General features: G+C 37.2%; 1 protein-coding gene across 2 annotated transcripts in view; it reads left to right on the top strand.

Annotated features, from left to right (window-relative positions):
* Nucleotides 1-26932, top strand: part of LOC115254943 (FK506-binding protein 2) — a 119259-nt gene extending 92327 nt beyond the window's left edge. For both annotated transcript variants that reach the window (XM_029852601.2, XM_029852602.2), the window contains exons 3-5: nucleotides 17542-17630; nucleotides 17698-17885; nucleotides 26000-26932. In XM_029852601.2, the coding sequence (XP_029708461.1) occupies nucleotides 17542-17630; nucleotides 17698-17885; nucleotides 26000-26182 (460 nt within the window). In that variant the 3' untranslated portion in view covers nucleotides 26183-26932. The remainder of the gene's footprint in view (nucleotides 1-17541; nucleotides 17631-17697; nucleotides 17886-25999) is intronic.
* Nucleotides 26933-26983: the final 51 nt, after the last annotated feature.

The following is a 26983-nucleotide window of genomic DNA, read 5'->3' as shown; positions in this document are numbered from 1 at the left end:
AATTCAATTATCATAAAGTCATGCGGTGATTGAACCTAGAATGTAAAAGTTTCTCCAGAGATTTTCAGAAGTTCTTCCAGCAATCCCACAATTTTTTTTTTTTTTTGAGGAATCTATAAAGGAGTTTTTAAGAAATCCCTGGAAGATTGTTGAAAAAATCTCTTGAAAATATTTTTTTTCTTTTTAAGGAATTCGTGGAAAAAATCCTGAAGCAGTTTCTTGAGCAATTATCTTGATAGCAATTGCTGGATGAATGTCGAGGAAAATACCTAAGAAAATATTTGAATAAACACCTTAAAAATAAATAATTGGCTACTTTTGCAGTGTTTCGAAAATTCCAAGAAAAACGTGCTTGAAAACTCTCTGCAGCGTGTGAAGAATCTATATATATAAAAATGCAGTGGCATACGTGGGACCGCGCATAACTTGCGAACGGAAGGTCCGATTTTGATCGTCTTAGTTTTGTTCTGTTAGTTTTCACCCAAGGAAGGTTTATGAGGCAAAAAACATGGAAAAATTGAGAGTTTTTGAAAATCGATCTTCCATGCGATTTGTGACCGGGGACTTGGTCTTGGATAGAAACTTGAAACGTCAAAAACGCAGTAGGCAAGACAAAGTTTGCCGGGTACAGCTAGTTATATTTAAAGTGAAAACTCAAGATTACATATAAAGAAATTATAAAAGACTTGTAGAAGCATTCTTGGAAAAATCCGCAGAAAAAAAGTCAAAAGAGATCTTAAAAAATGTCTGCAGAAATCGCAGGCAAAGGTACTGATGAAATCTTTGAAACAATACCTGGAATAACTAAAAAACTTGAAAATTTTAATGGAAAACGCTAACGATTAGATTTTTGAGGTTCCAAAGCAATACCTGGAGGAATACCCGAAGAAACAAATGGAGAAACCTTTAGAGGAACTTCTAAAGAATCTTTTGAGAATTTGCTACAGGAATTTCAAAAAAAATAACAGAGAAAATCTCTGAAAAAATGGAATCCACAGAAATCCCAGGAGTAATTTTTGAAAAAGTTTCTGGAATAAAAATATTAATTTCTTGAGTAAATCTTTTGAATCTTTTGAAGAAACGTTTGTAGGCTTTCCTACAGGAGTCCCTGGAGTAATTCCTACAAGAATTTTTTGGCAATTTTAAAAGAAAACCCAAATGAATACTCGTGGAAAAGATTTGGATAATATTTCTGGGGTAATTCCTTCAGAAATATTTGAAGAAATTCATACTTTCGTAGTAATTCTTGAAATTCATATAGAATCCTTCAAAGAATTTTGGAAGACATTTTTGAGAAAACCCGTGGACGAGCAGTGCCGGATTTAGGCCTCGGGGGGCCCGAGGCAAACCCTATAAAGTGGGCCCCCAGAATCAAAATTTCGAAAAAATGAACCATATAATTACGTTTTTTTTTCTTAATCTTATGTAATGTTTTAGGCCTAATATTGAAAGCTTCTGATTTCTGAACTTCTCCAAAATTCCGATAAATTGAAAATTATTCGAACATTTAATTTGATATTTGACTCAAATGTCAAAATGCTAGCTTAAATGACATCTTGTTCAGATAGTACATATATTTTAAACTTTCATCCGAATTGAAAACTTTTATACAAGTTTAAGAACTTCACGTTCAGTTAAAAATCTACATGCATTTACATCAACATGCAGCAACTTTATTTGAGATTGCACGAGACCGACGAGTATTTCAAGATTCAGATTATACAAAGATTAGTCTCTTGGGAGCAACTGTAGCAATAAATCTTAATACCTTCAGTAAAACCAAACATAAAGATATGGAAAGTTACAGTTTCCAGGACACTCGGTTTTCAAAACTAGCCTTAACTCCCAAACATCTCCAGAATTCATCATCTTCTCTTTTTCATGATAGCAGCGAACTGATGCAAAGAAGTTGTTTTCAAAATATAATCATAATGAACAGACGTATGTATAATTGTATAATCATTGTGAAATCATAGATAAATTTGTGAAACTATTGAAATATATACTGATGTACAATTACTCAGAAGCTTAATATTTCTCGCACTCTGCTTAGAGACACTTTTTGTAGCAACTTGAAGTCACGGAAAATTGTTTCCACTCGATAAGAACTTTCAGGGGTTTTTAGAGAAAATTGCATATTTTTAAATACTGCACCAAAAATTATGAAACTTTTGATTTCGAATTATTCTTAAGAGAAAATCCAGATAAATGGCCAAACATAGTTTAGATACCTTTAGGAACCCAATGGATCACTAAAATAACTAAAACGGCCGCTATGAAATGAGCAGATAGCGCCACCGTAGCCTCAACTGACGTAACTCAACTGCTGTCACTGTGTTATCGTCCATATACGGTGGCGCTTTTGTTTTGATGCGGTGAGTAGCGGAAAAGTCGGCTTCAATGATCCATTATAAGTTCTTTTTTTAGTGTGACGTCCTCACTGGGACACTGCTTCTTACCTTAGTGTTTCATGAGCACTTCCACAGTAACTATGGAACTGTTATTAACAAAGAGTTTCCTTTGTCAATGACCATTTCGTATCTGTATACGGTGTGGCAGACACGAAGACACTCTTTTCCTAAGGAAGTCAAGGATTTTCCTTTACGAAAAGTTCTTGGAACGACCGGGAATTGAACGCGTCACCCTTAGTATGGTCATGCTGAATATCCACACCTTAACAGCTGTGGCTAGGGGAACTGCGGCCATAACGCCCATAGGGGGCAAGTTGCGCCACCCTTGTTTTAGGCAAACCACGTTATTTTCAGTACTTTTTTCAATTGCAATCGCTAAAATAAGAATAAAAATGCTTCTTTACATTTGAGTTTACATATTTTTACTAAAAAAATTGTACAAAAACATCGAAAAATGATTTTGGTTACTTTTGATGTAATTTTAGCCTGTCAAATGTATGCACTTTTTTACATCATTTAAAAGGTTTTTTTTCTCGCTATCCCCACAAACTGTTTTGCACACTCCCATTATTTGTGTACCAAGCGGAAAAAGTATCTAATTTGACCCTTGCAACTTTTTTACAAGGATCCAAACTTCTGAGTCATGTGTGGGGTAAAATGCCCACCCTTAGTTATTTACATTAAAATAGCCATTTGGATCCAAATTCTGGCACAAATTATGTAGAACACAAGTTGGAACCAAGCAACAGCACATTTTTACTATAAATAAGTTCACTAATCACACAGCCATGCGTCATTTTGTAGTAATTATTGATAAAACAGCTCACTATGACGTTTACATGGAATTGACCTATAATTACAGGTGATCCAAAATTATGTAATGACTGTATACCATTCACGAACAATAACAGTTGACAATAAACCAGGCGCGCAAGTATACGTACACAATTTGGCATCCTGGCATTAGCTGTGGCTAGTGGCGCGTTTTACCCCGCATTAAAACTAAAATTCTGAAAATCAAACTTTTTTTCAAATTTGAATTTTTCAGTAATAAAACATAAAACTGGTTTATGGTTGCTTCCATTTGGAAGGAAACATGTTGGTGCTTCATGTTAGTGACAAAAAAATGTGTATTATAAAGTGTTTCGTGGTTAAAACCGGACTCTTCCTTAACGTGGGCGTCTTACCCCCAGTTCCCCTATAGGGGCTTTGTTTAAAATATGAACGCCCATTCACGTGAATTTTTAATGGTTTCGTTGAAAAAATAGAAATTGTATTTCGGATTCTTGGGGGGGCCCTTCATCGGGGGGCCCGGGGCACTTGCCATCTTTGCCCCCCCCCCCCTTATATCCGAGCCTGTGGACGAGGTTTCAAGATTAATCATTTGAGAAGTTTATTAACCCTCTAATACCCAAATTTTTTATTTTGATCTAAATATCATTTTTCGTCATCTAAAATCAATTTAAATATGTTTTGGAAGATGATTCTTTTTAATTCTAGATTTCGTGAATTTCAGTTTTTGATTTTTCTAATTTTTATTATTGAACATCCCCACATTTTTATATTTTTCCTGGAAGCCAATTTGGGGAACGGATTTGTTTAGATGAAAACATTTTGAGATTTTGTGATTATTGTTGTAATATTATTATTTTGAATTTTATTTTTTCACAGAAAATTTTATTTTCCGTGTAATTTTAAGGAAAATAATTTTAAAGTGTATTCGATTCCCTTAAACTATTGAACAAGGATAGAATGATTTGGGAAAATTTTAAAATATGTTAATTGTAGCGATTCAACACAAAATAAACAATGACTTCTAAGAAGTGACTAAACATCAATTTTTCAATGATTTAAAAAAAAAATGTAAATACGCTTTAAAATACACCAAAAACCATTTTGAGATATACAGAACAGTCCCAAATATCAGCCAAAAATATAAAAAAAATGATTTCCCACGAAACAAAAATTACAAAAATGCTCAAACAATACTCCGTTTAACCCTAAAAGGGATACCTTCATGGCCTCAGTTTCGTCACCTCGCTGAGTGTGTTCCATCAAAGACGAGCTCTGAAAGGCGCCTGGGGTCCAATGGACCCCAGGTATCCCTTTTAGGGTTAAAGGTGGGATTGGGTATTAGAGGGTTAATATACTCATGAGGAAGTGCCAAGGAAAATGTACAAAACCCTAAAAAAATATCTGGAGGAATTCCTGAATAAATTTTCGAAGAAATCCAAGCACAGGGATGCAGTTCGAAAGGATACTAAGAGGAATTATAATAAATCCTGCGAAAATCTTCTTTATGTACACATAGTCTGGGACACAGCTTATGGAAAAAAATTGAAAATATTTGAAAAACCCTCTATAAAAAGTTTCTAGAATAAAAATTTTAATTTCTTAAGATTGGGTAACTTCTGAAAGAATCTTCAAATCCTTATGAAAAAAAGAAATCTGCTAGGATTTGCATCTTTTTGAAGAAATGTTTGCTGGAATTCCTACAGTAACTCCTGGAGAAATTTTCGGAAGAGTTTCTTGAGAGTTTACGGTGAAATCACAAAGAAAAACTCCTGGAAAACATCGGAGAATATTTCTGGTGGGATTCCTTAAGAAAAATACAAGCATGTACTTTTGCAGTAATCCTTGATTTAATTTCCTATGGAATTTCTCAACGAATTTCAGGAGAAACTTTTGGAAGAAATTTCTGAGGAAACCCGTGGACCATTTTCAAGATTAATCTTTTGAAATTTTCCAATAAACTCATGCAAAAGTGTCAAAGTAAATTATTGTAGAATTTTCAAAAAAAAATACATCTGGAGGAATTCCTGACGTTATTTTCATAGAAACCCATTGATAAGATTGCAGTTTGAAGAGATACTAAGAAGAATTTTGAGAAATACTGCGAGTATCTGCTTTCTGTGAACTGAACATACCAGATTATTTTTATAAACACTCAACGACTCCCCAAAGGTATTTTTGGCGATGTCTCTGGAAGTAATCCTTGAGCATTTCCTTGAAATTTCAAGAAGAATTCGACGACTTGCAACACTCTTATAAAACGCTCCAGCAAGGATGTGATTATTACGTATTAAAAGACAATTCACACCGTCTTCAGCCAGAGGCTGCACAGACTGAACACATTACTTACACTAGACAACGGACAATACACAGAACACCCAGTGGCCCAGTGATGAATTTTTCGTTTGACGAAAAGTTTCCACTGACTGGAGCGGGAATCGAACCCACACTCCGAGGCATACGATACGCTTAGACGACTGCCGCCGCTAACCGCACGGCTGCGAAGCCCACTATTAAAGGGTTTTCCCGGAATAATGCATAATTAGGCACAATTTTTAAGCTATTCCCATGGATCGTATCAGTATAGGGGGCGCTGAAATTTTGGAAACCCTTAGTAACCAGCTCTGATTTTACATTGAAAGCACTGCTACATATGCACAAGTTCATGCGAATGTCGGAGTGTTGTTAGGATACAGTTTTTAGCAGAGGGCTCACACATCGGTGCGTGGATGCTTCGCGTAAGGTGATAGATTGTGTGTTGGTAACGGCACAGTTCCCTTGATTGCATAACTGCAAAGGGACGAGCCAGGTATTGAACCCAGGACCTTCTGAGTATGAATCAGAAGCAGTAGCCACTAGAGCATGAAGACCGGTGAGGAGAAAAGTAAACTTTATTTCAGCAAAAATGCAAAATAACATAAAGTTTATGATAAAACATTAGATTCCATATAGAGCGGTTCCTCAAGGACTTTCTTCTAGAACTCCTCCATTTTGAGGAATACACATGAGCTCGAGCTTTTTTTTGTAGGAATCCTCCAGGAGTTCTGGGATTCATCCAGCATTTTTTTGAGATTGACCTGGAGTTCCATCTGGAACTCCTCAATGAGTTTGTTCTGTCATTCGTCTCTCTAGAAGTTCCTTCTGGGAGTTCTGCTTTTGAAAATTCCTTATTCTGTGATTCCTTAAGGAGCTACATCTGGTACTCCTACAGATTTTCTTAATGACTGCTCCAGGATTCATGAAAAGGCTTTCCTGGATGAATAATGGAACTCATGGAGGAATCCTGGAGCTCCTGGAGGAATTCCAGGAAGAATTCCTTCAGGAATCTCAAAAGTAATTCCTGAAGGATCATCGGCTCGAATTCTTGGAGGAATGTATGAAGTAAATTCTGAAGTTCAGGATGTGCTAGAAGATAATCTTGATAAAGCAAAAAAAAGTCATTGAATATCTTAAGAAAATCGATATGTATGATAAAATTTGAGTTAAATGTGTAATAGTTAAATACGCTTAAGGACAGACTTGTTAGAATCCCAAAATGGCCGCCACAATGGCCGACTTTGGTATCTACTCACGATTTCGGGAGCACAAATCTCTTCGTAAACAAAACCAGCGTACCTGTTATTTTTATTTGAAGCTTATTACAAGTGAGCAAGAGCAGAATAATGAAATGCCCTGTTGTTTGAAGCTTGTTTCTTGACATTTGTGCGTCTGACGATCTGATGCACTGTTGAAGCGGGATTTCAAGACGATTGTCCTTAATATCGCACTTTAGTGGATCCGAATGACAATGGTTAAAAGATCCACTTTAATAAATAAAAAAAATCTGAAGGAGCCTTGGCAGGAATTCCTCAAGGAATCTCGGATTTATTTTAAAATCTCAGAAAACACTCTTTTAGGAATCTCGGAATAAACTCTTAGAGGAAAACTGGAGCGATTTTTTTGGAGGAATCCGCGAATAAATTCTTGAAAGAATATCGTGACTATTTCTTAAATTAGTCTTCGAAGGTTTTTTTTTTTTGGGAAATCCTGGAATTCCCGAAAAGTTTTCAGAAGGAGTTCTTTGAGAGATCTGTGAAGAAATCCCAGATGGAACCTCAGTACAAATCTCATAAGACATTCCTGGACGAATCCCGAAAATTGCTCTCCGACGAATCCCAGGAAGAATTCTCGCAGGAATCTCGAAACAAAACTTGTAGAAATCCCGATAGGAATATCAAGACCAATCTCTGAAAGAGTATTAAGAGGAATCCCAGATATAATTTCTGGAAAATTCCCAGGTGTAACCTCTTTGGGAATCGCAGCAGCAAATTCTGGAAGAATCCCAGATCGAATTTCTAAAAGATTCCTAAAAATTCGAAGTATCTCCGTCTATTGTGACATTACTACCAAGATGGATCCGATCATGCTCGGTATGATCCACCATGTACTTTGTTTTTGATGCTTCGCGTTTCAGGCGGGTGTACAGTTCGGCCACCGTTCCAAATTTTCTGACGATAATGTTCATTTCATCCGTAAGGCACACATATTGACCGGATATCGTGAAAACGTACCCCAGCTGTTGAACTAAACTCATCGCATCGCACCTTCTAGAACAATGTTGCAGTGTAGGCATGAGAGTCCGTCACCTTGTCGCAGTCCCCGGCGAGATTCGAATGAACTGGATAGTACACCCGAATCCCTTACGCCGTTCTGCACACCGCCGTATTCGATCATGACTTTCCACATCTCTGTGCGGCCGATACTGTCGTAGGCCGCTTTGAAGTCAATGAACAGGTGATGCGTTGAGACCTGGTATTCACGGTATTTTTGGAGGATTTACCGTACGGTGAAGATCTGGTCCATTGACGACCGGCTGTCGATGAAGCCGGCTTGGTAACTTCCCACGAACTCATTCGTTTTAGGTGACAGGCGACGGAAGATGATCTGGAATAGCACTTTATCGGAAGAATTCGAAATGGTGATCGCTGCCATATGGCCACTTTCTTGTAAATGGGCAGAGTACCCCGTCCTTCCACTCCTCTGGTAGATGTTTGGTTTCCCAGATCCAGACTAACAACCAATACAGACAGGTGGCTAACTTTTCTAGGCCCATCTTTGTATTTGTATATTGACTCAAACACCCTTAGAAAAAAATAGGTGGTGGCCGTTTCTGCATCATCTTTATGGACCATAGCATCCCGTATCAGTTAATCTTTTCCTGCTTCAAATGTCAAAGTGACTTCGTCAAGGACAGTTGACAGTGCTTATCTTCTTACCTCAGTTGGAATTTTTCGCATTTTGAAACCAGTTCCGAACTGTGCCAATATAAATTCAAACCGTCTCCTTCGGTCCAGACGCATTCCAATTCGATCACCATGGCTAATCGAAAACTCACTTGCAAGACTTGCAGTTTTGCTGGGATGCTGTTGCAGCAGCAGCAGCGATCTCTCAAGACTCTACTTTAGTGCCCAATTCAACCAAACAGTTAGGGGGATGTGAGTCAGACCGCCCGAAGAGGTTTTACTTTCACTTTTGCGTACGATGCCTAAAGTGGTGATTTGCTGCCGTTGCTGCAGTCAGAAACAGTTTCGCGCGACTCGCAAAAACCGGTAATGGGCACACGATTGCATTGCATCATCGCACAATATTATGATGCAGCCTCGGCTTGGCATCTTAGCGCGGATGGTTCTCATCGTCGTCAAACCCCCGCCGCCGCCTCGCAAGTGAAGTCCGGTTTGGATTTTACTATTGGAAAAGAAAAAGATGTTTCCAGGCGAGAAGCAAAAATTGTGACATTTTTACGGATTGCAGACCACGAGGTGGAGGACCATTAATACTTAATGCCTCTCAATTACCCTGCGTAATGCGAGCACCGCACCAAGAGGAAGGAAGTACCAACCATCACAGAAAAATGAGTCTCCTCTGCTTGGTGGGACCATCATTCCGGCGTGGCTTGAGCGATGGGTTGTGTCGTACGTCTACGCCTCTTCTGGGATTTCAACCAGCCTCGGTTCAGAAGCGAAGATGTTCAGCTGTCATACGACCGACACCGGAGTTTATTCCAAACCGACATGGTAGCCGTCGTCAGTGCATATTGCGCGATAAATTTGTCTCCTGTTCTATTGCCGGGTTCTCTCGTGTCGAGCTACTTGAACTCCTATGCCAAGCAGTGAGCGTCCCCAATCCGCCAGTCGGGGAGTCTTGGTCCACGTCCTTGGGGTAAGGAATGATGCTCGGTACAAAATAAACAAATTATTGTGTAAGACAGGATAATACCGTGCGGTGCGGCGTGGGATCAAGTGTGAGAAAAGAGCAAACGAATGATGCTACTTTTGCGCCTCCCGGTAGCAGAAGAATATGTTTGCAGTTGAGTAAGGGTATGCGATAAGTGTCCTGCTCGTTCTTCTGTACACTGACAAGTACATTCCATAGAACGCGTCGCTCAAATACTACAGCATGACTACCACTGACAATGCCCTAATTTTTCACGATTTTGATTCACCTCCATAGAGCATTACCTGCTTAACGAACGAATCGCGAAGACTCTACCTTTTCCAATTCAAATTAATATTTGCTCATGCATAGAAGCTCAAGCTTTTCATGTTAGGGAAGCGAACCACTTGGGCAGCGGCCGATATTTTGGGCACTCTTCGATATAACTCAGCCAAATCCAAACCAATTGACTTGAAATTTTGTACACGGCTAGATACTATACGTATCTCATCACGTTCCAAAAATTGTGTCAATGGGGAACGTTCGGTGTAGTACTAGATTTGTAGTAATGAGCTGAATTTTAGTATGGTGAGAAGGTCCATTTTCCGTTTTTGCAATGAAATGGTGCAAAAAGCGTGGGTATTATGATTCCTTGCCTAATTTGATGCTGTTTGAGCAAAACTTTGGATAACTATGTTGTTTATGTTGCAAGAAATGGAGAAAACAACAACACTGTTGCCCAAAGTTTTGCTCAAACAGCATTAAATTAGGCAAGGAATCATAATTCCCACGCTTTTTTCACCATTTCATTGCAGAAACGGAGAATTGAACTTCTCACCATACTAAAATTCAGCTCATTACTACAAATCTAGTACTTCACCGATCTGTCCTATTGGTTCAGAATTGGCTGAGTTATAGCAGAAAAGTGCCCAAAATTGGACCGCTGCCGAGATGGTTCCACTTCCGAATCTGTTTTGCAATATTTTTCATTTAACTTTTAGAAAGGACGCTGTTCTTAACAAATGTATATAGGGTCTGGGACCATTTGGGCAGGAGCACCTATTTTGGGCACTTGTTTCTATAACTCAGTCAATTTTGAACCGATTGATTTGAGTTTTGAGACACGATCAGATACGCACAGTATCTAGCCATGTGCAACAATTCAAGTCAATCGGTTAAGAATTTACTGAGTTATAGCAGCAATCATGACACAGTACAACATATAAAATGTAAACAAAATGTTTACTTCAGTTTCTGAAAGTACCCATATTGTATTGCAAAACACATTGCGTACACATTCAAGTTGAGGTCTTATGATTATACTTTCTATCCATGCGCTCTTCAGACGAAATCTTCATAATTTTATCATTTGGGTGATTTTTAAAATGTTGCAAAAAATGGCAATACGTGTTCCCTCCTTCATTCAAATTACATAAAAGAGAAACCTTCAAGTTTGAGCCAGCAAATAATATATTTCTAAAAGAACGTAATAAGGGAACTTACGTATTTTCGGCAGTTTTGTTCTCTGCCTCATGGGGGTTTTTTGAAACCTGTAGGTCTCAGAAGTGGCCTCAAATGCTTCCCAACAAAGCTGAGTTGTATGCCCAAATTTCAGGCAATTCGGCCCACAAAAACCCCCCATGACGAAGAGAACAAGCCTGCCGATAATACCCTTCGTCACCCTAAATGAGTTTTTTCCAATTTTTTTTCTTTGTTGTACACAACATTTTAACATCAAGGCACTAAAACCGTTCACTAGCTTGAACAATATAAAATAGTTAAACACGACTCGAAGATATTTTGCTGCCTAAAAATGTTGTGCAAAAACTGTACCTTTGAAAAATTGTTTAAACATTAATATGTCTCTAAAAAAATCTTGTACCTCGCAATAAAAAAAGAAGTTCCAGAAGACTCATGAATACATCTCAAGGTAAATCCTAAAAGGAAGGAGTAAATTCTAAAAAGGACTTCTGGGCAAATACTGGAAGAGATCACGATTGAAATTCCCAGAAAGAGGCAGTTTCAAAGGAACTCTTTACCCAATTTCTTATCAATCTTGGGAACTATTGAAGGAATCACAGAAGAAACTCCAGCAGGTATCCGTAAAGGAACTGCTAAGTTAATCCTCGAAGGACCTTCTGGAGGGATCCAAGAAAGACACCAAGAAACTCCTTGAGGAATCGCAAAAAGAACTCCTTGAAAAAATACTGAAGAAACTTTTGAGAATTCCTGGCATTTTGAAGAACTTTTGCCGGAAAAATTCCTAAAAAGTCTTCTGGAGAATCGACTGAGGATTTTAATCTACGATTTAAACGGCTACGCAGTCTGTATCCGTAAATTGTATCAAATTAGTACATGTATTGAATTTTAGTACCCCAGTGACACAAAACCCCAGTGTCGAAACGTCGGGCAAATAATAAACCTCGTTTTTCCAAATTAAAAGACTGCGTAGCCGTTTAAATCGTAGATTCTTAAAAAGGGAAATCCCAGGAGGAATTTCTTGACGAATCCATGAATAAACTTCTTGAGGTCTCCCAGAACACCAGAAGTATCTGTTGGAGAAATTTCAGTAGGAGCTCCTGGGGGTCCCTCGAAGGAACCTCTGGAAAAATCTTAGAAAGAACTTTAAAATCATTCTCTGAAGGCACTTCTAGAGGAATTCCAATAAGAGCTACGAAATTAATCACAGAAAGAACTCTAGTAGGAATCTGAGAAGAAATTTTCTTAACCCGGGTACCCACCGCCCATTGAAAAAGCACGGTCTAGAAAAAAAAACAAAAAGTTTGTCGGACACATAACGGTTAATTAAATCAGAAGGAATTCACGGAGGAGCTCAGAAGGGACTTGCAGGAATCCATGAAGAATTATAAGTTTGCAAGAAGTGAATTCGATGGTATGTTATCACTAACTGGAGTATTATTGTTTTTTATACTTATACGTTTATTTGGAAGGCTCGGTCTAACTGAAGTTAAATAAATCAATAATAAATAAAATAAACAACTATTTCAAAGTGATTGAGTCGCATGGTCATTCCATACGTATATGAACAAAAAACTTTCAAAAATCAAATACCGCAAAACTGGATGTATAACAATATGAAAGCTTAAATCGTTCATTTATGGAGTTTTGTAATTTAAAAAATCAAGTTATAAACAAGGCATTTTTTTTGTTCACTGTGTACCATAACACTAAATATGATATTGATGCTGATCTGATTTTGCGTGCAAACTGCCAAACAATCCTCAACTCTAATTGTATTTGCTAAAACATGGTTTATAGGCATGTTTCGATAGTTTTTTTTGTTGAACAATTCATAGAAAGGATACGTTAATAAAAACTTGCTTTGGACATATTAGAATACAAAAATATCTGCAAAAGCGTGCTGTTAAATTTGAAATTAGTCAAGATACAAAAAACAGTGAAAAAAAAAAGAAATCAAAATCATACTTTTCGCAGTTTTTGGAACTGTAGCGTGGACCTGAAGAAAACGGGAAAATCACTCCGAGGACCTGGAATCAAACCGCACTCAATTAAAGTGACCATTTTTTATTACTCGAAAAAATTTAACTTCGACGCGTTTCTAGGTCTAAATGTTTTTTCATTCAAGTTAAGGGGTTTTACTGTCCATGAACGCTTTAATAAAGACAAATCAATCAATCAATCAATGTCCATGAACTTTTGAAAAACAAGGCACTAAAATTAGCAACTTACTTAAACATGTTGAGATCAAGTCTTTTTGCTTTGCATGATGTTTGTACTGTGGAATATTTTTTTTTTTTCAATTTTTGGTTTTACATTTTAGCATGGCAATTTTCTAGGCAAATCTTCTTTGCATCAACACGAACATCTTTTTCGAATACTGTAATAACCCACAACTAATGTGTATTGTGTACGAGTTTATTTTTTCAGAAATAGTCTATTACTATTTTTGATAAGTAGGTACTCCGATAAAAGTAGTTGAAAAAACTTTCGAGTAGTAATTTTAGGAGCTTAACGAATCTTATACAATATCAATTGAACTCCCTAAGCTCTCCATACAAACTTTGGTCATAAACTGTGAAGTTCAGTTCCAATTGTTTTCAAAAATTCTTTCGCTTTTCGTTTTTTTTTTTCATCCAGCAGCACGATTTTTTTTAATACTGTCGAGCAGTGTTATTTCCGAATCTTCTCCAATTCCTTCAGCAATTCATCCAGGAAATTCTTTTTAGGAACTTTAGGAACAGGATTTTTTTCTGCGATTCCTTCGGGAGTTCCTCCTGGATTTTAGCCAGAAATTTCCCTTGGTATTCTTTGAAGAATTGTTAGTGGGATTCCTTCGGAAGTTCCTCCTTGGGTTTTTTTCAAGAATTCTTGCGGGGACCTTTTAATAAAAGTTTAACAGTGACAAATTTTAATAGGAATTGGGACAAACATTATTCCAAGAATTGCTCCAAGCATTTGCCCGAAGAAACAATCTACAAAGATTACTCCTGGAATTAATGTAGGGCTTTATAAATCAATTCCTCCGGATTTTTTTTATAGATTTCTTCAGGGATTTCGCCTTTTCCAGAGATTCTTTATTGAATTTCCACAGGAGATGCTCTACGGATTTCTTCGGAGGTTATTCTGGTGATAGCTCCTGGAATTTCTTCGGGTAATACTCTAGGTATTCCTTCAGGGATTCCTCTAGAAATTCCTCCAGTAATTATTGCAATGTGAATCATCCAAGCTTACGATTGCTCTCTAGATATTTCTTTAGAGTTTTCTATTGTTCCCTTTATGAATGTTTCCATGGATTCTTCAGGAGCTACTCCAAGGATATATCCAAACATTTCTCTATGGGTTTTTCCAGGGATTCATCTTAAGATTCCTACTATAAATGATCAAAACATTACTCAATGAATTTATCCATTAATTTCCTAAAGAATCAATTAGCTTTTTGTGAATTTGGTAATTATGTATTTACTTTTTAAACGGGCTTTGATAAATTTGTTTGCTTTAAGTTTTTGCAATCTTTCTAATATATTTCAAAATCAGATCGCAGGCCGCACTTAACCTTCGTAAGGGCCGCATGCGGCCCGCGGACCGCAGTTTGGCGACCACTGGTATAAGGCCTAACATTGCTATTGCATTGTTTTTCTACGAAATGATAGAAGAACATCACAATAACTGAAGAACAAGTTTTGGGATTACATCATAGAGTTATCGATTGAAGATGTAATTGAATTATAAGAAATGTTATTATTTTGTTATTCAATACCTACTGGATAACAAATACAGCATTTCAAATTTTCAGGTATGTTATCATCACTGAAATAACAAGACTTGATATTTTCGAGGTGTTATTTACACGAAATTATGTTATTTGTTTTTGTTATTTTGCCTCTTATTACCACCTAACGAAGTGGATATCGAGGTATAGTGGTATTCAGGATTAATACCTTGATGTGTTATTCAGTAGTTAAACTTTTCTGCTCGAGAATCGGCATTCATTTGCGAAAATCGGCATTTTTTTTTAACGCCCTTCCTTCCTTCGCAACACTTTTTGCAAAGCAAAGCAAAGCCAGCATAGCAAAGCAAAAATAACCGTACATATCGTACTTGCTACCCCGTGATTGACCAGAACAATCGAAGTTGTGCAGAGATCGAATGAATGGTGCTTGGGACTAGCTACACACTCTCAATGTGCACAATTCTGAACTCTCGAATTTTTTAAAGTCAATAACGGTCACGTCCTTACGGTCATCGGCAAAGGGGAAGGAATGTTAGTTCGACAACCGTTATTACTAGAAACCGTGGAATCCACAGCATCCCCACAGTTGTCTCGGGAAGGAGTATTTGTTAGTAGGGTAGGGTAAGGTGTGGATCTTGGAGCCACCTTTGGTAAGTGATATAATCCACTAGTTATATGACAATACACGACACGGTCTTCATCCCGATTATGATTTATTTGGTCGCAATAGTAAGGGCAATGCACATACGTCAACGATCGTATCATATTGAACGCGTCACCGCATTGGTTCGTTTACACTACCGTGAAAACCGATTTTCCCACGAAAGTAATCGCGCGCTTCCGATTTGGCATTCAATATTGGCGTCCCCATCTCCCTACAGATAAAACCGACCGACTAACGGAAATAGTCGCGCGTTTCCCACAGTATTGAACTTAGAGTATACGGAAATGGCACAAATTTCCCAAATGGAGGAGAACGTGCCTCTGGAGCCGATCTACTGATAGAGAATACGGAGAAAAAACAGCTAAGCTAAGATAGCTATTTTAGAATTATGTATTTTACTAAGAGTAGTCTCATGTGTTACCTGTGATCGACAGTCGTTAAGGTAATTAAGCCAATCATTTTAAATTTGCTCAATGATTGTTGTGAACTGCAATCACTTTCTTCTAACATTATTATTACTTCAATATTACGCCAGCACCAGAGCAACAATATTAATTACAGACTCCAGGAGTCGCATGACGCATTGGCGAAATTACCCGTACTTCTTCTAGTATGTAAAAAAAAAAAACAAAAAACTCGGAATGATCTCACCCAGTTCCATGTCATCGGATGACCGCAACCACTCCTTAACTCCTTCAATTTTCTGCAATACTGTTTGCTACCAAGTGTGCATCCATTTTTATCATTTCACGGGGAAGGACAATGTGCAACTGCCCCAAACACGCGCCATTTAATACTTTTTCCTTCGAAAAATCTCCTTCCTTCGCAACACTTTTTGTATGGAAAAGTTTATATTGATTTATGGCCCGTAACACTAGATCAAACTCCGAATCGCTCTACAACATTTCATAATTTGTGTATATCACATATTTGAAAATATCTATGAAATAATTGAAAAGCGCATATTAGACGCTGGGAATTTATAGTGAAGCTCCTGATTGAAAAAAAAAAAACTGTGGCAATATTAATCTGCTTAGAATGTCAAATAAAATATTTATATCTGACATTGCATTATATCGAAATTTAGGAAAAAATTCTTGAATGAATTGCTAGAAAACTATGGATAATAACTGAAACAGTTTAAAAACAGGAATTTTCTAGATCACGGTGTAAATGATCATTGGTACGAATATGATTTGAAGCGAATCGACGATATCGCATGATATATCACATACCTTTACGTTTTAGTGCTCGGCAGGAATCGAGGTGGAAGACAATTGCTGAAATCTTGAGCCTCGCATCCGTGGTCTTTGAGTATGGTAGAGAATATGATATGCCTGGACTAGCAGAGCACTAGAGTGTACCTGATTGATGGCGAGACATATTTCAGGACTTAGATAGAAAATTCCATACTTTCTTTTTGATCCCAAGAGAGTGCGAACAAATGCCATGTTCATTTATGAAATTTAACAAAATCAAACAACACCCTAATGAACCCACGACAGGATGCCCTAAGTATATGTTGATGGTTTCCCACTTGAGGGAATACGAGACAAGTGCAACAATTTTTCATGTTCAACCGAGCGCGCGATTGTTAACTCTGACTGATGAGAATTTCCTACATCTTCGGTCGACATCCTTCGCTTCTCCACCTCCACTTCCGCCCCCATTTCCGGAAATGACGTATGGAAAATTTTTCAAATTTTCCAACGCTTCAAATCACCACACTTTAAGGCGCATCCCATGTGTTAATATTTGTCTTTAATTAAAAAATAATAACTCAAGGATTTTCACACCCCAAACCATTCCTCCCGGTTTCCTTCCCCCAGCAATATGTCTACTGAGGCAAAATTGAATTCCGGAAACAAACACGAATCTCTCAGTTTGCCAGTCAGCCTGGCTGGCTGGACTGGCTGGTTGCTGCACCTCTCAGGCAAACTTTCTCCTTCACGGCGGTGATGCCCCTTTTTCTCGCATGTGAATCACCGGAGCACATTTCAAGCACGACTAACAACAACGTCGTCGGTGACGACGACGATTTGGGGAAAGGCAGGAACGATGCTCTCATTTCTATTAGTTTTACATTTATAGAATATTTGCAAGCGAATTAGAGAGGGAGGATGGTCATGGTCCACATTTCGTTCGGCTGTGCGGACCATTTTAATTTGAGACTCTCGTTTGTTGAAGGCAAGCACCCGGACCGAATTCAATTTTTCACACACAATGAAATTACGGCAATCTAATGTATAATTTCCTCATTTTCGTTTCAGCTTTGATCGCGATCAGCCATTCACCTTCCAGCTGGGAGCCGGACAGGTCATCAAGGGATGGGACCAGGGATTGACCGATATGTGCGTCGGTGAGTAATCAAGCGTACATTATACACACTTGAATTGTTGTTTTGAAATTGTTCCTTCATGTTAAAGGTGAAAAGCGTAAGCTGACCATCCCACCAGAGTTGGGCTACGGAGACCGTGGAGCTGGAAACGTGATCCCCGGCGGAGCCACCCTGGTGTTCGATGTGGAGCTGATCAACATCGGTGACACCGCGCCGACCACCAATGTGTTCAAGGAGATCGACGAGAACAAGGACATGCAGCTGAGCCGGGAGGAGGTGAGAAAATTGATTGTACGATATACAAAAGGGTATAATATCTGTCGTTAAACTAAACTTTTGCTTCCGTTTTTAATTTATTACATCGTCAACTGGTTTCCTGTGGCATTGTACAGGTCAACCTCGATTTAGTGGACCCTCGACTAAATGTACTTCGACTTTATGTACATTTCATCTCGATACTATCAATAAGTTGTTTCGTGGAACACCCATAATAACGCCAAAGTATACCTCATGAGTCATGATATATCGTCGTTGGGGGTGAGAATGGGTCAAAAATGCATACTTCCACATTCATTGCTCAATAACTTATGCTTCTTTGCATGAAAAAATCCTTTGATCACTGAAATGTGATCTTTAGTAATGCATGAACAAATAATGAAAAAACATTTGGAATTCGACAATTTTCCTTAAAACTACTAGTGTATGAAAATTGACCCATTCTCATCCCTTCGAAGGGGTGAGAATTGGTCAAGGAACCGAATTTGTTCAGCATTTGAAATAAAGCAAGCCAATAAAGTTCTGTTCAAGGTTAATACTTCTTACCAATAATGTATTATATGATGGATACGAGTTTGAGATTCTAAAAAGTATCTGTCCACCTAAAAGTGTGATGTTTCATCGAGCCTTAAAAGTGGCATTTGAAAAAGGTCTTATTTTCAATCTTTCTCGATGATTCATCATAAAATAACTAATTGCTCAAGAAGCCTTATTTTTCGACAGAAACTGCTGGCAACTACGAGGATGACACCATGAAATGTTTGATTCAATATTCACAATATTTGATGAAATATTTCAGATAATGTTTGACCCAATCTCATCCTTCTGACCCATTGTCACCCCCAACGACGGTACTTAGTTTTATATATTTACCTTAATCTCTACTTCCGTTTCTGACTTCATTTTCATAAATATCTTACGCTTTGTCGATGATCACGATGAGTGCAGTATATGGGGTGATTCTATGGCGATATTTTTACAGATCCCTTAGCAATGACAATATTTTTGGCGGATACAGAAAAACTGCCCATTCACCAGCTCAAAGCTTTCTAACAAACTTCTTCCAAGATTTCTTATGACTTCCTCACCAATATTTGTAATATATTCCCGATATTTTTGGTAGATGCCTTATACTATCTTGGCGCGTATTCGGTTGATTGAATTCCAAGTTGTGTGGCAAGTTCCATAAAAAGGTCTTTGTAATGCTTCGGCAGATTACTGAAAAGATGTGTGATAAATAATTTCCAGTACTGTCATGGTAAAATCAGAGCTAGTTATTCAAGGTTCCCCGATTTCAGCGTCCTTTCTTCTTCACTGGTACATTCTCATGATGAATTCTTCGAGGAATCTCTGAAGGAACCGTTTGAGCAATTCCGGAAGGAACTGCTGGATCAACTTCTGAAAGAACCAATAGGACAATTTTTAAAGAAATCCCTGCTAAAATTTCTGAAATAATTCTAGGAATATTGAAGAAGTCTTCAGAAGGAGTTAAAAAACTGAAGAAGATTCCAAATGAACTCCAGAAAGAATTTCTGAAAAAAAACAGGAATGTTTTAAGAATCCATACATGGATTTTCTTAAGAAATTCCTAGAGGAATAACTGAAGAAACACCTTGAAAGCCCTGACAAAACATCTTGAGATATTTTTGAAAAAAAAAAAAATCCTGGAGAAATCCCCTAATAAAAATCCTAAACAATTTTATAATGAAATCTTGGAGGAATACATAGAAAAATCCAGAGAGTAATTTCTGAGAAAATACGTATAGGAATACCCGGCGGAATGTCTGATGAAATCGCTGTGTAAATTTCTGCAGGAATCTCTACAAGAATGTCTTCCAGCCTCTCCGTAAGAATCCTTTTAAGAAGCTCTGAAAGAATCTGTAGAAAGTAATGAAGGAATCCTTGAAGGATTTTCTAAGACTTTCTTAAGAAAAATTCTTGGAGCAATTCTGGAAGAGAATTGTCTTTGGGGAATATCTAAAGCAATGTGAAGTTATCTTGGGAATTCCCCTAAGATATTCTAGTAGAATTTCTAAAGCAATCCTTGGAGAAAATTCTTTAGAATGCTTTTGAGAAAATTTTGAACGTTTTTTTGAATTTCTGATTCTTAATGTATCCGTGAATCCTTTCCTAACAAACAATTTCATGGAGTTTTTTTTTTTGAAAAAGTTCATGGAAGGTTTTCTAGATGAAGGCTTTGCAACTTTTTGGGGGAATCTCTATGGATTTTTTGTTTGGGAAAGTCGTAGATGAATTACTGGTAGATTGCAGGGTATACAAACTTTTTAGAAGTATTTTGTGAAGGAATCCATGCATCAGTTTTGGACGCTATCCTTGCAAGACTTTCTTAAGGAGTTCTTCGTAAAATTTCTGGATGACATTCAAAAAAAAAAATCTTGAAAATTTCTGACTGAATTTCTTAAGGATTCTCTGAATTTTTAAAAGTAAATCTACGAGGAGTTTCCAAATGAATCCCTGAAAGAGTTTCTTTAAGAATCCCTGGGAGGTTTTTTTTCCAGGAACTCGTAAAAGATTTTTTAAATGAATACTAGGATGAATTTCAGCAAGAGTCCATGAAAGAATTATTGAATCTGGGGGAATTTTTCAAAGTTTTCCATGGAGAAATTTGTAGAAAAATCTCTGGAGGAAAGTTTGGAGATATTTCCAAAGAAATTATTAGTTGAATTTATAATAAAAGTCATGGATAATTTATAATAAAGTCGAAAATTTTTGGAAGGAATCCCTAGGGAAGTTTCTATGCCAATCTCTGGAGAAAATTCCCGAATGAATCTTTAATTTTTTTTTAACAGTCCCTGCAGCAATTTTAAAAAAATCTCAGGAAGATTTTCTGACAGAAATTCAGATTTTCAAAGAAAAAAATCACTAGAGCAGTTTCCCAAGCACACCCCCGAGAAAGTTTTTGAATAAATCCTTGGAAGATGATTTGAGGGAATGCTTAAAGAAATTCCCGAAGGATTTTTCGAAAAAAAAAAAATTCTAGAAATGTCCCGAAAAATAGGGTAATCCTCTGAAACATTTTCTTAAGAAATCTCTGCAGGAATAATCATGCTCGGATTGCTTTTCGGAAGAAGGCCGGGGAGTTAACTTTGCTCCAATCTTAAGCAAGAATACCAAAAGCACAAATGTCATTATTACCGGCCACGCCCATCTTTACCGTAACTTGGGATAGGGGAAGAAAATGTTGATGTAGCACTTACTTAAGAGGCCTCCGATTCAGTGACACTCTAATAAGTACTACGGAGTGGATGGTTGGGAGTTGTATTAGGTCAAGGATTCGCCTGAAAAGCTGGTGATGGACCCAGGGCAGTTGTTATTTACTTCCCTAATGTTTAATCTTTTGAAAGCCAGCGGCAATCAAAAAAGTTTTTTTTCTGTTTATTTGATAAATAATTATGGTTCTGCTCAGTGAGAGGCACAAGCAAAACCGATCTCTCCAGGGTCATCGGAAATTTGCAACAAATGTTTAAAACGAGCAAAAAAAATCGGCGATCCGAGAAAAAAATAAAATAAAATAAAATAAAAAGGAAGCCGCGTAGAACAACAAAAAAAAAACAACTTATCTAAAAAAACAAAATAAAAAAAATCGCGTAAAACAAGTTACACAATAATAAGATCAAACGAGTTTTTTTTTTATTTATTGTATAAATTATGTTTCTGCTCAGTGAGAGGCACAAGCAAATATAGCGCAACTAAAAGGACATGGTAACCTTACCTCTTCAAAATAAAAAGGATGTTTCGTTATCTTTCTTGCAGGATTTCTTGCTTGTACATCTGGAATAGAAAACTGTATTAAATGGTGATACGCTCTTGAAAATAATTACCTGAATCCTCCTGAAACAAACGGTATATTAGCTGTTAAAAACCAAATACGAAAAAAAAAACATTCTGATCTTGGAATTTTTCTGCATTTAAATTAACCCAGCTGAAAAATTACCAGATCAAGTTGTGGTAGATCTTACACCGTAACACACCATTATAAGGTGACCCACCCACGTTACGGGGTTCTTAAAAAATCTCTGGAGGAATTTCTGCAGAAACTAATACCCAACTTTCTTACACATCCCTAGTGGAATTTCTGGAGAAATTGGATGTTTTTGTTGGAATTTCTGGTGAAATTCCTGGAAGAAGTCACGCCGGTACAAATTGTTCAAGGAACTTCTAAAACATTTTCCAAAAATAACTCTGGAATAGTTCCTGAAGGCATCGCTGTAGGAATCTCTGGGAAAATTTCTGAATTAATGTCTAAAAAAGTTTCTGAAGGAGTCTTTGAAAGAAAGCTGTGCTGTGCATACTGTGTAACTGTGTCGTACAGAAAGATCGTTCGGCAAGTACAGCACAATCAGTAGTAACCACGCTCTATCTTGTTACGAATCTCTAAATTTTCGCCAGAACTCCTGAAGGAATTTCAGAAGGGATCCATGGAGGAATTTCTGAAGCAATTCGTGATGGATTTTTTTTAGCGATTCGTAAAGGAATTCCAGCGTAAATCCTCGGAGACATTTTCAAAGGAATTCCTGAATAAATTTCTGATCTTTTTGAATTGTTTTGGACATTTATGCAACGTTATTGTGTATGTTCATTGCACAAAATATTAGCTTTCGAATTAACCATACATATTTTTTGAGACAAAAGTTTTGTTCGAACCAAGCTAAAGGGATAGTGGTTTATTCATTATTTAACGAGAATTACTAATATATACCAAAAACTCCTTGCCATTTATCGAAAACTCAGTTTTCATGCTGTATTTATCTGTTTTGGTACATTTTGGTATACTTTTTTTTTTTTTTTTTTTTTTTTTTTTTTTTTTTTTTTTTTTTTTTTTTTTTTCTAGCATATACACCGTGTCATTTGACTATCGTGGAAAATTCAGAAAATATATTGTTGACGGATTCCTGGAAAATTCTGACCAGGGATGGGAAATGTCATTAAAATGTCATTTTTTATTCACCAATTTCTCTGTCCTTAGCATGAAATGTTTATCGACGAAATAATAAATTTCCCATAACCAATCGCCATTATGGATTCGTGATGCATACGAATAGGAATTTACACCGGAAGTGGTGTAAATTGAAAAAATATCGTGACATTTTTTTTCATGAAATTTAGTAACATTTTCCATCTGTGATCCTGACACTCCAGGGAGTATTTTTATTAAAAAAAAAATCAAAAAAATAAAAATAAAAAAAATGATGATAGAAAGGTATTTGAGTGGATTTTTATTTGATTATTTGATCAGTTTTGTTTAGAATTGTGAATGCAGAATTCCGTGCCGTGTCCCCCTCTGGCCACCTTCATTTTTTTTATTTTTAACCAACACAAGGTTATCAATAATTCAGAATTTCGGATAAATTCTCCCAAGAAATGAACAATTTCTACAATTTAGGATTTTATCCATAATTATCATTTTTTTCCCCAAAACTTACGAGAAATTTCGTCAAGTATTTCATCAAGAGCACCCCTTCAATCATATCATAGATTTTTACCAAATAACAATCTTGGTTGAACGGCTAAATTTTGTAGTTTAAATTCGTCGAACACAAAAACAACATGGCAATTTTTTCGGATATGCCGAAACCGCTTCCGCTAGGGAAAGAGAAGGACTTTCTAGCACCATATGCTGATATAAAGTGTAGTTACTCAAAATTCATGACTCCTGAATGTTCCCTAGAACTCAATTCAGACAAACGTCGTGCAAAGAGTAAAAATCCGGAATTTCTTTATAAAAATCTTCTGAAACGTATTTTTTCAAGAACTTCTTCACAAATTACTCAAGTGACGTCTCCAGAAATTTCTCCCTCCTGAATTCCGCCATGGACGTCTTACGGGGTTCCGATAGGGATTGTTCCAGGACTTGTTTCAAGGAATGTTTCGGAAACTCCCCCCAGGTTTTGTTTTCACATTTTTTTTACAAATAGGGTCTGGGACCATTTGGGCAGGGGGACCTATTTCGGGCACTTGCTGCTATAACTCAGTAGCAGCAAGTGCCCAAAATAGGTACCCCTGCCCAAATAGTCACAGACCCTATTTCTGCAAGGGTGTATTAAATAATTCCTCCAGTAATTTTCCCATAGTTTCTTGCAGTGGCTTCATCATGGATTTATCCAGAGATACCTTCAAGAATTCCTCTAAGGATTTCACCACACATTCCTCATGGAATTTCTTCTGAAACATCTTTAGAGGTTCTTCCAGTGGTTGTTTCAATTTTTTAATATACTTTCAGGATTTTCTCAAGAGATTCCCAAAGAAATTGCACCATAGATACTTTTGGGTATTTCTGCAGGTATTGCTTCAGAGATTTTTTTCAGGGATTTATCCATATTTTTCTTTAAGTATTTCGCTAGATATTGTTCCCAATAACTTAATCTGGAATTATTCAAAGTATATATGGAGCAATTTCTTCCAGGAATTCTTTCAGAAAATTTTACCAGGGATTGTTAAAAATAATCCAGAAATTCTTTCTAAGTTTCCTTTAGGAGTCTCTTTAAAGATTTTTTCAATAATTCATCCAGACTGCAGACATAGATTCGTTCAGATTTTTTCCAGGACTTCTTAAGGAACTTCTTCCAGGAATTTGTTTAGAAAAGCGTCCAAGGATTTCCTTAAAAAAATCTATGGGATTGCTTCCGGGACTATTCTAAGGATTTCTTCAGGAAGTCCTCCAGGTATTCCTCCAAGACATGTTTTTGGGATTCCGTCAAGAAATCCTCCAGGAACTGCCTCACGTTTTGTTTCAGAGATTTAATCGGAACATTTTTCTGTTATTCTTTCAGGAACAATACCAGGAATTATTTTAAAAATTTTTCCAAGGATTCTTCCTGGAACTCTTCTTGAAATTACTACAGGAATTCCTCCTGTAACTCTTTCAGAATTCCTCCATCAATTCTTCCAGGAATTTCTACAGGAAATATAAAGGGATTTCTTTAGGAATTCCTCTTGAGATTGCTTTCAAGATGCATCATGGGGTTTCTTCAGCAATTCCTTCAGGGATTCCTTCAAGAACTGCGACAGGGTAACCTCCAGAAGTTCCCCCATGAACTCTTCTTTGGATACCTTCAGGATTTTTCCAAGAAATCCTTCTGCGATTTCTTCACTACTTCCTCCTGGGAATTCTTCAGACAATCCTAATGAGAATTCCTTCAGGAACTCCTCCTGGGATTCTTCCAAGGACTTCTCCAGGAATTCCTCCAGGAATTTCTCAAGGGGTTCTTCCAGGAATTCCTTCAGAGATTCCTCCAGACATTCGTCAACGAATTCCTCTAGAAATTCTATTCTATTATTGTCCTGCAATTCCTCTAGAGATTCCTTCGGAAGATCCTCTTGTTATTCCTCCAGAGATTCCTCCAGCATTGCGCCAAGGATTTCTTCTGGAAATGTTCCAGGTATTCCTCCTTGGATTCCCCGAGGAATTCTTCCAGGAATTCCTCTAGAGATTTCTTCAGGAATTCCTCTATAGATTCCTCCAGGAATTCCTCTAGAGATTCCTCCAGGAATTGCAACTGGCATGTCTTCAGGTATTCCTCCAGGTATTCCTCCAGAAATTGCTCCAAATGTTCGTGCAGGGATTCCTACTGGTATTCCAACACGAAGTTCTCTATGAATTCCTCCAAGTATTACTCTATACAATCCTCCAGGCATTCGTACAGCCATTCCTCCAGGATTTCATCCAAGAATGCCTCCAGGAATTCCTCTAAGGATTCCTCCAAGCATTCCTCTAAGAATTCCTTCATGCATTCCTCCAGAAATCTCTTCAAGATTTTTCCATAAATTCCTTTTGCGATTTCTTCAGTATTTCCTTAGATGATTTATTCTGAAAATCATCTTTGTATCTCAGGTCCTCGACGTGATAGTTACGAGCTTTAGCCATCACTCCGGGTTCGCTCCACGGTTATGAATTTTCCTAAAATATCAAAAATTCTTGCAAAAAAAATGTTGCTAAACACAATGAATTTACTGGAAACAATATTTTTTATTTTCTGCGATAATTCTTTGGAAATTTAACACCGCAAAAAATCAACGTGAAACAAAATCATGATCAAATCTCTTTTTATTCATTGAAAAAAAAATATAACAAATTTTTCCTTAACTTTTCGCAGGTCAGCGAATACCTGAAGAAGCAGATGGTCGCCGCCGACGGTGGTCAGGAATCCGAGGACATCAAGAACATGATCGCCGAGCACGACAAACTGGTGGAGGAAATCTTCCAGCACGAGGACAAGGACAAGAACGGATATATCTCACACGACGAGTTCTCCGGACCGAAGCACGACGAGCTGTAAAATTCGCCCTGCCTTGGTGGCGTTCACTCCAGTTTTAGTTCATAGTTCGTAGTCTCACCCAACCAACAAAGCGGCGAAAACAACAACCACAATGTTCTTCCTTTTGAGATTGATCGAAGGGAAACGGCGAAGCGTCGTTTTCCCCGGAATTAGTTTTCTTTTATCGTTTTGAACAACTTTTTAGGTACTCGTTAATCGTTTCGGCAGCCGTCACAGCCTTTTTTATGGCGCGAATAGGTGCTGTTGTAAAGTTTTATTTTCCTAAACCTGTTAACTATCGTTGGAATTTTTTAATGACATGAAAGTACACACTATTTATTTTAAAGGTAGTTTAATTTTTGTCCGGATATGTACTTGATTGCGTTCAAGTAGGGAAAGAAATGTTGTCTATAGATTTGTAATTTTACACATAGTAGAAAAAAGGAATGTTTTTGGGAGCGTATAGTCAAATCGTGGTTTCTGTTTATGTACATACGTTGAATTTACGGAATAAGGCAGAAAATTTATTGTCTATTGAGTTTTTACATTCCATTGGAGATAGGGTAACCAAAATTTAAAATGAAATTAGTCAAACAAATAAAAACCCATGTATGGTAAGCCAGTTCGACCATGATTGAATTTCAGACAAAACGCGTAAATAATGAAACCCATTCCAGTTTTGAGCGCAGCACAAGCATACACATGAAATACACACAAGAAAAAGACATATCACTTAAAAAAAATGGAAAATAAAGACTTTTTTGTACAGAATGCGTCTATGAGTTTTGAAGTCTATAGAACTATCCGAATGCTAGATTTGTC

Source organism: Aedes albopictus, chromosome 2 (assembly GCF_035046485.1).
Source record: "Aedes albopictus strain Foshan chromosome 2, AalbF5, whole genome shotgun sequence".
NCBI classification, from domain to species: Eukaryota; Metazoa; Arthropoda; class Insecta; order Diptera; family Culicidae; genus Aedes; species Aedes albopictus.
The sequence above is the reverse complement of the archived record's forward strand: the minus strand, read 5'-3'. Positions and strand labels throughout refer to the sequence as shown.